Raw genomic sequence first — 11,611 nt, forward strand, 5'->3', positions numbered from 1 at the left:
CCCCAGGTTAGTCACTTCTCATCCATTTAATTTGGCATCTCGATTTTTACTTTCGATGTGTTTTAATTCTAAGTTCTTAATTACTTATTTGACAAGAGTAGAAATATAGTGGATGACCTTAGGGCTTAGGCACTCATTATGGCATCATAGAGGTAAGTATAATAAATACTTGTATAATTTGTCTTTTTTTCTTTATATTTATAATTTTGTTTCATAATTATGGATTTATATTATGTGTTAATATGATTGATGATTGATGATTGATGATTGATGATTGATGAAGATGAACTTAGTTTATTCACTTTATTGATTTGTTTTCTTGATGAATATCTTACATTGGTATGAATATAAACATTTAATATTTATTTAGCATATGAGTAATAGGATTCAACTAGGATTTGAGCCAAATAGATTGGTTTTATAAAAAAATGTATACAAGAACGCTTTAGTCAATAAGGTGACGCTTTATGCCTGCCTTATTGCTAAGGCGCTGCGAAAGGCCCTCAAACGCCTTCGTCGCCTTACCGCCTTAAAAACTATGCCACCGCCCCATTAATCTCTGATATCTTTCCTTATCTATCGGATTACCTTCCTTGCTACTCAGGTGACCATTAGCTTCAATAGGAGTGTCTGCCGGCTTACCTTCCTTGCTACTCAGGTGACCATTAGCTTCAATAGGAGTGTCTGCCGGCTTACACCCTAACATGCCTGTCTCAGAGAGAAGGTCAAGCACATACTTTCGTCGAGACAAGTAGATCCCACGAGAAGACTTGGCAACTTCAATGCTGAGGAAGTAACGGAGTTGTCTTAGGTCTTTGATTTCGAATTCCTCACTCGAAGTATCTCTTGAGGCGAGAGATTTTTGCCAGATCATGACCAATAACAATAATATCATCTACATAGACCGTTATGGTAGCGATCTTCCCACTAGATCTCTTGATGAACATAGTGTGGTCGACATTGCTTTGAGAGTAACCTGTAGTAGCTTTAGCCTTATGGAAACATCTAACCAAGCACGAGGGAATTGCTTCAGCCTATACAGAGCACGCTTTAGCTTGTATACCTTCCCTTAGGTTTTGGAGCAAGTGAACCCAGGTGGAATGTCCATATACACTTCCTCCTCAAGTTCCCCATGAAGGAAGGCATTCTTCACATCTAACTACTGGAGATCCCAATCTAAGTTGCCGGCACAAGCCAAGAAAACACGAATTGTGTTCATTTTAGCAATTGGAGCAAAAGTCTCCTGGTAGTCAATCCCATAAGTATGTGTAAAGCCTTTGGCAACAAGTCTGGCCTTGTACCGTCCACTGTACCATTAGCCTTTTGTTTTACTATGAAGACCCATTTGCACCCAACTGTCTTCTTTTGTGAGGGAAGACACCAGATCCCATGTGTCATTCTTCTTCAAAGCCTGCATCTCTTCAACCATAGCTGCATGTCATTGTGAGTTTGCACTCGCTTCTTGCCAGGTATAAAGAATGGACACAGGAAAGAGAAGACACAAAACTATAGTAAGAAGGAGAGAGTCATAGGAAATAGTTTTAGCAATAGGATAAAAAGTACAAGACCTAATGCCTTTACGAACAATAATAGGCAACTCAATAGATTGATCAACAGAAGGAGAAGGAGAATTACTAGGGTCCAAGGCGGCAAGATCTGGCTCGAGAGGAGATGATTGGCATGGTAAGGTAGATGCTGGATGTGTAGTGGTCTGAGTTTGCTCTTTACGACTATACACGTATCTTTGGCAGAGGCGCAGTAGGAGAAGTAGGAGTGTCACTCCCCCTGAAACGGGATACTAGAAGGGATAATAATTTCAAGAGACAATGGCACATCTTCCACAATAGAAGGATACTCCTCCTAAAGAGGTGTCGCAGTGTAGTATGACGCAGATTTGTGAAAGAACATCCATAGTCACAAACCAACGCCGAGTAGGAGGATGAAAACACCGATAGCCTTTTTGAGTAGGAGCATACCCTAGAAAAATGCATTGGAGACCACGATGATCAAACTTTCCATGAGGATGATGATTGCGAGTATAGCAAACACTATCGAATACCTTAGGAGGAACAGGAAAAGTTGCGGAACCTTGGAGAAGATACAGAGGGGATCGGAAGACATGGACTCGAGAAGGCATTCTGTTGATAAGAAAGGCAGCAATGAGAATTGCGTCGCTTTAGTACTGGGGAGGAACATGCATCTCAAACATAAGAGAACGTCCTACCTCACAAAGGTGGTGATTCTTCTGCTCAGCAACCCCGTTTTGAGCCGGAGTATCCACACTAGTTTGGTGAATCATCCCATGATCGCATGATCGGAAAGGTAAGCTTGAAAGGACCCTTCAAAGTATTCTCGGCCATTGTCGCTTTGAAGGATCTTAATGGTAGTCGGAATTGAGTGATGCGGTGAAACTGTTGAAAGCAATAGAAGGTCTCGTCCTTGGTTCGCATCATATAAACCCAAGTAGTCCGAGAATGACAATCAATAAAAGAGACAAACCATCGATAACCATTGATAGACACAGCGAGATGGACCCCAAATATCAGAATGTATCAGTGAAAAAGGGGTGACACTTTTATTTCCAGAAACAGAATAAGTGATTCGAGTTTGTTTGGCCAAAACACATGCCTCGCAAAAAAATTGACTTGAATTACAATTTTTAAAAGAAGGAAAAACTCTAGCTAAAGTTCCCAAAGGGGGATGTCCCAATCGACGATGCCATTGCAGTAACTTAGAAATGGGAGGTGACGTAGAAGATGTCTGAAAAGCTTGACCAGAGACCAACGTCGAGTCATCATCAAGCAGATACAGACCGCTACGTTCCTATCAGAGCCAATTGTTGCCCTTGTCACCAGATCCTGAAAAACACAATGAGAAGGGAAAAATGTGACTTTGCAATTAAGACTAGAAGTAAGACTACTAATGGACAAAAGGTTAGTGGGAAAAGAAGGAACATGCAAGACAGTAGAAAGGGATAAAGAGGGGGTACAACCAATAGAGCGCTTCCCCAGAATAGTGGAATAAGACCCATTAGCCAATTTGACTTTACCATTACCAGGACAAGTAGTGTACTATGAAAAAAGAGACGAGTGGCCTGTCATATGATCAAAAGCCCTAGAGTCTATAATCCAAGGGGTGGAAGAGACAAGACATAGTATGGCTACAAAAGGAGATACCTAACCCAGAAGGGGGGAATGAGCAGAGCTCGTAGTGGCAGGTGTAGGAGAGTCTGGACGTGTCAAGAGGTGTCGGAGGGCAGTAAGCTCGTCAAATGATAGTGAGGCTACTGAAGAGCTAAAAGCAGAGTCAGAGTCAGGGCTCTCAGTATGGTTGGTCTGCCTAGAGGTACCGGCACGACCCCTCGCCCATTTTCTAGATGTATCAGTAGGACGACCATGAAGCTTCCAGCAGTGCTCCTTGGTGTGACGTTCCTTCCCACAGTAATCACATTTTACTGGAGTCCTAGTAGAGGAGCCACCAGGCTGTGGGGCTGCACTAAGGGACTGAGTGCCAGAAACAAGTGCAGATCTCTCAGTAGGAGTGGCAACTTGCTGTGGAAGCATAGTGGTACGTCGACTGTCCTCAAGTTGGATCACAACATAGGCTTGATCCAAGGTAGGAAAGGGGTCACGACTCAAAACCTGAGACCGCAACTGATCAAACTCCACATTTAGAGTTGCCAGAAAGTCATAGACCCTGATTTTGTCCTCTCGTTTCTGAAACTTGGTGACATCTTCAGCGGTGGAAGGAGTATACTCAATAGAAATCCAACTCAGTCCATAGTGACCGCAACTCATAGTAGTACTATGACAGAGTGAACCCTCTTTGCCCCAGATCACGAACCTTCTGGTGAAGCTTAAAGACCTGAGCATCATTCCTTGGGAATAGATTTTCCAGATTGACTTCCAGATCTTCGCATCGGAGTCAAAGAAGAGATAGCCACGTGAAAGCAATGGCAACATGGAATTGACAAGGAAGGTTATAACCAGAGAGTTGGCACTCCCACTTGTCAATCTCAGTACCGGTGGTCGGACGCTTCGTGGTTCCAGTGAGGTACCTGTAATAGCCACGGGACTTGATGGAGATGGAGATTGAGCGTGACCACATAAGGTAGATTGTGCCATCAAGCTTGATAGTACAAGGAGGAAAGGTAGGAAGAGTCGTGGTGTCACCGCAGTAGATGCAGATGGTAGACATGGTTGCTACTTAAGGGGGCTATGCAAATAGAAGAGACACTAGTCAGAGATATAGAAAGCACCAAAATAACCAGAAAAAGCTAGAAAACCAAAAAATCGATAAAGGGTAAAACCTTGAGAAAACGATTTTGGGGATAGCTCTAGAACAGAGACCTCAAACGAAAAAGTGGTCGGTACATACCACCCCAATGATAAGAGGCACCAATAGCAACAAACATCAAGACGATTGGAGCATCGAGCGGGGAAGAAGCATCCCGGCAATGAAAAAACATTCTTAGGGAGAAAACCTTGAAAAAAAATGATGGGGATAGCTCTAGAACAGAGATCTCAAACGAAAAAGTGGACGGTACATACCACCACAAGGATAAGAGGTACCAATCGCAACGAACAGCAAGACGATCAGAGCATTGAGCGGGGAAGAAGCATCCCGGTAATGAAAAAACATTCTCAGGGAGAAAACTCTGGAAAAATGATTAAAAAAAAGGTTCTGGGTCTCTCAGATCATTGTAAAAGAGAGTAAGAGCCCAGGGGAAGGATTAGTGTAGGCTAGAAACCCTCTTGGTGGTTTAAGAAGCTCCCACCACGAGAGAAGCAGATCAAGGGAGATGGAGGGAGGCACAGATGGAGGAGGCGCTGGAAGAGAGAGAGAAATGAGAAAGAGGCAAAGAGATGGAGAATAGGGAGGACCCTTAGGGTTTTGGATTCTAAGGCTTTGATACCATGTTGAATGGGGTAATGACTTGTCTAATATGACACCAGCCCTCTTTATTTATAACAATGGAGAAAAGGTTTTAGAGAATTACAAAGACCATTAAACCCCTTTGGGTCCGTTTGGTAACTGACATTTTCCCTAAAACCCATAAAATCCATTATTACAACAGTATACAACTCTCATCAATGTATTATCATAAACCCATTTTTTTTTTTCTAGTTCTCTCTGATTCCCATCCATTAATGCCTTATCTGGATGTACTTAAGAGTTTCTTTCCTTTCTCTCTTTTAATCCTAACCTTGCAGCCCCATTCAGAAAACCTAGTGAGATGGTAAGGTTTCCACGTGATACGGCCAAATCGATTGCCCAGTAGGGTAAGGACACGTCGCCCACCTGGACGCGTGTCACCCACCTGATAGAGGCTGCAAGGACTCTACCACGTCAACCGCGTGAAGAGAATATTCCCCACGAAGGGGATAGGACGTACCCGAGTAGGACTCTAAAAGGAAAAGAGGTGGATCCGAGGAGGAGGACTCCAAGGAAAGGAGAAACCCTAAACCCTAAGAGCTGTATAAGAGGGCCTGAGAGGAAGGTAGAAGGTAAGCATCAATACCCACACCATTACTCCTGTAAAAAAACTAAGGTCGATCTCTAACTTGAGCGTCGGAGGACTAACCCCGGACAAAGCTCCGGGCCTCTGCCATCTGTGCTTGTGCAGTATCAGCTCATACGGATTTTCGGCAACAACAGATTGGCGCCATTTGGGGAATATTCTCTTCACGCGGTTGACGTGGTAGAGTCCTTGCAGCCTCTATCAGGTGGGCGACACGTGTCCAGGTGGCCGACGCGTGTCCTTATCTTACTGGGCAATCAATTTGGCCATATCAGAAGCCCCCTTACTCCCGCCAGGATTCTTCCTGTGGGAGTAATCACATTTTTCGTCATCTTTTCTCTTTTCCTCTTTTTTTTTTTGCGTCCCTTTGGCCCTATTCCTTCAGCTTCGGCTTCGGCTTTAGTTCTGCTTGCGACCGAGACCTTCGGTTAGCCGATGTGAAGACCTTCGGTCAGTTCGGCTCGGCCTTGCCCGAGCCCCCGATCGAGGTGGGGACCTTCGATCAGGTTCGCTCGGCCTTGGCCTGAGCTCCTAACCGAGGTAAGGACCTTCGATCAGTTCGGCTCGACCTTGCCTGAGCCCCCCGACCGAGGTGGGGACCTTCGGTTAAGTTGAGTCGGCCTTGGCCTGAGCCCCCAATCGAGGTGAGGACCTTCGGTCAGGTCCGTTCGGCCTTGGCTAGGACTCCCAACCGAGGTAAGGACCTTCGGTCAAGTCCGTTCGGCCTTGGCCTGAACTCCCAACCGAGGTAAGGACCTTCGGTCAGGTTCATTTGGCCTTGGCTTGAACTCCCAACCGAGGTAAGGACCTTCGGGCAGGTCCATTAGGCCTTGGTCTGAACTCTCAACTGAGGTAGGGACTTTCGGTCAGCTCGGCTCGGCCTTTGCCTAAGCCCCCAACCAAGGTGAGGGCATTCGGTTAGGTCCGCTCGGCCTTGGCCTGAGCTCAACCGAGGTGAGGACCTTCAGTCAGGTTTGCTCGGCCTTGGCTTGAGCTCTCAACCGAGGTGAGGACCTTCGATCAGTTAGGCTCGGCCTTGCTTGAGCCCCCAACCGATGTAAGGACCTTCGGTCAGTTTGGCTCGCCCTTGCCTGGGCCCCCAACGAAGGTCAGGTCCGTTCGGCCTAGGCCTAAACTCCCAACCGAGGTAAGGACCTTCTGTCAGGTCCGTTCGGCCTAGGCCTGAACTCCCAACCGAAGTAAGGACTTTCGGTTAGGTTCGTTTGGCCTTGGCCTGAACTGCCAATCGAGGTAAGGACCTTCGGGCAGGTCCGTTGGGCCTTGGTTTGAACTCTCAACCGAGGTAGGGACCTTCGGTTAGCTCGGCTTGGCCTTTGCCTGAGCCCCCAATCGAGGTGAGGACCTTCGGTTAGGTCCGCTCAGCCTTGGCCTGAGCTCAACTGAGTTGAGGACCTTCAGTCAGGTCCGCTTGGCCTTGGCCCGAGCTCTCAACCGAGGTGAGGACCTTCGGTCAGGTTGGCTTGGCTTTTGCCTGAGCCCCCAACTGAGGTGAGGACCTTCGGTCAGGTCTGCTCGGCCTTTTCCTGAGCCCCCGACCGAGGTGAGGACCTTCGGTCAGTTCGGCTTGGCCTTTGCCTGAGCCCCGAACCGAGGTGAAGACTTTCGGTCAGGTATGTTCGGGTGCGAATCTCGAGGGTTGGTAATTAGTGATGTGGCGGCGCCATTAATGCTCGGGCAATCGTACCGTTTTTCTTCCATTTATATAGTGTGGGGGTCCATTTGTGGGGCACTTTTCTTTTTGCATCGGAGAGCCTTCCTTGGGTCTCGGTGTTTCTTTCGGAGAGCTTACCCTTGGTCTCGGCTTTCTTTTAGTTTAACGACTCTTCGAAAGTAAGTTCATTGTCTTGTTCATTGGGCTACAGTCCGTCGTCCTCCGAAAGGACAAGGTCTAGCCGTAGGCGTCGGAGTCCAGGGGAGGTCCGAGGGATGTCCTCGGACTCCACCGATATGCCCTCTGCCCGTGACTCATCGTCTGCGGCCTCGTCGTTTGGGTCCGAGGGTGGCTCAAACGGTGCAGGATTTAGGGAGAGAATGCTCGATTCCCGAGCCCAGACCCAGGACCCCTTAGAGGTGGGCCTCCTTCGGTATCTTGGACGCTTTCGAGCTCCGGCTGCCTAGACTGTCCGACTGAGCCAGCTATTGGAACTCCGAAGAGTTACGCTTGTACAAGGAGGCGTTTAAGGCCGGCCTTCGGCTTCCCCTCCATCCTTTCTTCGCCCGAGTGTTTCGGCACTACGGGATTTGTCCGACCCAGCTGATGCCGAACGGATGGCGGCAAATGCTCAGCTTCGTCCTTTTCTCTAGGCACCAGAGGCCTCTCTCCCTCCCTCTCTTCGTCAACTGCTTCTTCCTTCAGGCCCGTAAGGGGCTTTCGGGCTAGTACTACTTCTGACCTCGGAAGGACCTTCGGCTGCTAAACGGTTACCCGACGTCGATCCACGGGTGGAAGGAGAAATTCTTCTTCGTGAGGTCGTCCGAGGGGGTGCCCTTCGGCATCATCTGGGATATCCCTGACCTGAGGATGGTGAACTCAGCCCCTGCCCTTTTCGGGGCAGACGCGGAGTCGATGGTGATGGTGAGGCGGCAAGAAACCTGCCCTCCAGTTGAGTCCGACAGCCTTAAGTCTGACGCCATCATGTTCGGATTCGGGCTTAGCCCGGGTGAGTTAGGCCAGCCAAGTTTACTTCCCTCGGGCATCGGTATTTCGTACTGACCCCCTTCGTTTCTTCATGCAGTGCAAATCTCCAGGGTCGAGGCTAGGGCTGCCGCAGCGGAGAGGCAAGCCCAAATAAAGGAGGCCAGGGCGAGGGATGCGTAGCAGCAGCAGAGGCCGAAGAGGAAAGAGAAGAAGAGGCCCTCCTCTGAGGCTCCGAAGAAAAGATCCAGGGGCGAGGGACCAAGCACCGAGGCAGTCCAGGCCCTAGCTACTCCGGGCCATGACATGCTTGCCCAAGACTCCTTCGTTGTGGACTTCAGAAGCCCGAGGGTAGTTGGATTTTGGCCCTCAGTGGTCGGACAAGGAAGACGACACCTTGTCAGTCGGGCGTGTTGCTCGTGAGCTGGTAATGAAGGGCAGTCTTCCCCGAGATGCCGCCGAAGCTCAACGACAAGGGATGGGTATGACAACCAGCGCCTGCATCTTCATGGCCGGGGTAAGCTTCTGCCCTCTAACCTTAGTTCATTTATCATCGCAACATTCTGACCATCGGTGTCTTATGTAGGCCCAAAACCAAATGGGTCAGCTGGCGATTAGGGCCAAAGCTATGGGTCGAGACCTCGAGGCTACCGAACGAGAGAAGTTAGTCCTGGAGAATGAGCGTTCGGTTCTCCTCGAGAAGGTGGAGCACCTGGAAGCGGACCTCCTTATGCGCTAGGAATGTGATCGGAAGCTTGCGGAGCTGAAGGCGCAGATGAAGGCAAGGGTTCAGGAGGCCGAGGCCCGAGAAGTATAGATCCTCCGATGACTTTCAGGAAGAGATCAAGCGTGCCATCGCCCCTGGGTTCACAATAGGTGCTACCGAGGTCCGAGACTGGGTCCTCGAGTGTTACCCAGGGGTCTCTTTCGAGGACAGCGGGCTTATCTTCGAAGAGGACGGTATTGAGGCGGCTCCATCAGCCACCGAGGTTGCCGATGCCGAAGGCGGAGGTTGTAGTGAGGAAGGTGAGGTTCAGCCGCAACGCGAGGTGCCTCCGACTCCCAGTCACGATGGATCTGATCGGGAGACCCACAATGTCGAGGATGAGGCCGTGAATCCGATGGACGCCCCCTGAAGCCACATTGGGTCTTTGCTCAGCCTTTGAGCTCTTGTGTTTTTTTTTTTTTTTTTTATATGAGCCTTCGGGCCTCTTCATGTAATCTCGGCCTTTGGGTCTTTTCATGTAATCTCGGCCTTCGGGTCTTTTCATGTAATCTCGGCCTTCGGGTCTTTTTAATGAATGTATTTCTCTTTCTTTGTATATCTCGACTTTCGCTTTTTCGTGTTCTTTCGGGTAAGGTGATCTTTAGCCCGTAGGTAGGTGCAAGAAGGCCGAAACCCATTGTTGGCAGCCTAAGGATTTGCATGCCTCTACTTTAGCACGAGGCTCGGTCCCACTCCCTTGGCTTATCCGAGAGGTTTCCTGAGTTTGGGGGCTATGGACTTTTAAGGGATCTTGAACACGGGTTTTCACCAAGTGTTGTGTTCCCCCTTAGCTCCGGTCGAAAGGTCTTTAAAACTCTGGTATTGATCCGAACATCCAGTCGAGGGCAGATCCTTCGGCCGTCGTCACTTCCTACCGAATTGAGGACCTTCGGTCAGGTCCGCTCGGCCTTGGCCTGAGCCCCCAACAGAGGTGAGGACCTTCGGTCAGGTCCGCTCGGCCTTGGCCTGAGCTCTCAACCGATGTAGGGACCTTCGGTCACCTCGGCTCAGCCTTTGCCTGAGCCCCCAACCGAGGTGAAGACCTTCGGTTAGGTCCGCTCGGCTTTTGCCTGAGCCCCCAACCGGAGGACCTTTGGTCAGGTCCACTCGGCCTTTGCTTGAGCCCCAGACCGAGGTGAGGACCTTCGATCAGTTCGGCTCGGCCTTGCCTGAGCCCCACTGAGATGAGGACCTTCGGTCTGTTCGGCTCGGCTTGGCTTTTGCCTGAGCCCCCAACCAAGGTGAGGACCTTCGGTCAGCTCCGCTCGACCTTTGACTGAGCCCCCAACCGAGGTGAGGACCTTCGGTCAGGTCCACTCGGCCTTTGCCTGAGCCCCTGACTGAGGTGTGGACCTTCGGTCAATTCGGCTCAGCCTTACCTGAGCCCCTGACCGAGGTGAGGACCTTCAGTCAATTCGGCTCGGCCTTGCCTAAGCCTCCAACCGAGGTGAGGACCTTCAGCTGTATCCGTTCGACAGAGTTAAGGTCACCAAACAGGAGAGTTCCTCTCAATTGCCGTAAACCAGCTTTTGTATTTTTCATGAATAAGATCCTTCAGAGTTTAGGATGAGGAATTACAACTTGAAAGTGCATAGGAGCAGAAATTGCAAAAATTACAAAAACAAGTGTGCTTGCTACTTCACTACTGATAGAATTTTCTTAAGTTCTCAGAGTTCCACGATCGGGTTATCCTTTCTCCCCCAGTAGTCTCCAGGTGATAGGACACTGGTCGTATTACCCTTGAGACTCTGTAGGGACCTTCCCAATTTGGAGCTAGCTTTCCTTGATGTTTCGGGTTTGTTACTTCAGCCCTTCTGAGGACGAGGTCACCTGTTCTGAACTTGTTCTTTTGAACTTTGGTGTTGTAGTGCCTCGCAACCCTCTGTTGGTAAGCGGCCATACTTTCTTGCGAGGTGTCCCTAACTTCGGCTAAGAGGTCTAAATTCGCTCGGAGTCCTCCATCATTTTCCTCTTCATTGTAGTATTGAATCCGGTGGGTTACGGCCCCTATCTCCACTGGAAGTACAGCTTCAGTGCCGTAATTTAAAATGAAGGGTGTTTCTCCGGTAGCCGATCTCTCAGTTGTGCGGTAGGCCCAGAGGATGTGGTGCAACTCTTCTGCCCATAGCCCTTTGGCATCATCCAGTCTCTTCTTTATTCCTTGAAGCAGGGTACGGTTGGTCACCTCTGTCAGCCCGTTGGTCGGTGGATAGCCGACAGAGGTTTTCCTGTGGTCAATGCCGAGGGCATCACAAAACAAACCGAAGGTCGGGTTGGCAAACTGAGTTCTATTATTCGTTATCACAACCCGAGGAATTCTAAATCGATAGACTACTACCCTTTGGAAGAAGTCCCTTACGTTCTTTTCGGTTATCGTCGCCAGTGCTTCGGCTTCTGCCCGCTTCGTGAAGTAGTCTACCGCCACCATGACAAACTTCCTCTGTCTTGTGGCCAGGGGGAATGGGCCTAGGTTGTCGATTCCCCACATGGCGAATGATATTGGGCTCGATAGAGATGAGAGCTCGGTAGAGTGCTGCCTGGGAACGGGGGCGAACATTTGACACTTGACGCACTTCTTGACTAATGATTCCGCATCCTTCCTCATTGTCGGCCAGTACAGGCCCTGCCTTAGCACTTTATGTGCTAAGGCCCGGGCTCCCTGTGCTAA

The 11,611-nt window shown here is 49.4% G+C and overlaps 1 protein-coding gene across 1 annotated transcript in view; it reads left to right on the forward strand.

Moving 5' to 3' along the window:
- Positions 1-152, forward strand: part of LOC122077258 (ubiquitin) — a 7,826-nt gene extending 7,674 nt beyond the window's left edge. The window contains exon 4 of the mRNA XM_042643146.1: positions 96-152. Within this exon, the coding sequence (XP_042499080.1) occupies positions 96-129 (34 nt within the window). The 3' untranslated portion in view covers positions 130-152. The remainder of the gene's footprint in view (positions 1-95) is intronic.
- Positions 153-11,611: the final 11,459 nt, after the last annotated feature.

The sequence above is a fragment of the Macadamia integrifolia genome, chromosome 1, assembly GCF_013358625.1.
Source record: "Macadamia integrifolia cultivar HAES 741 chromosome 1, SCU_Mint_v3, whole genome shotgun sequence".
Lineage (NCBI taxonomy): Eukaryota > Viridiplantae > Streptophyta > Magnoliopsida > Proteales > Proteaceae > Macadamia > Macadamia integrifolia.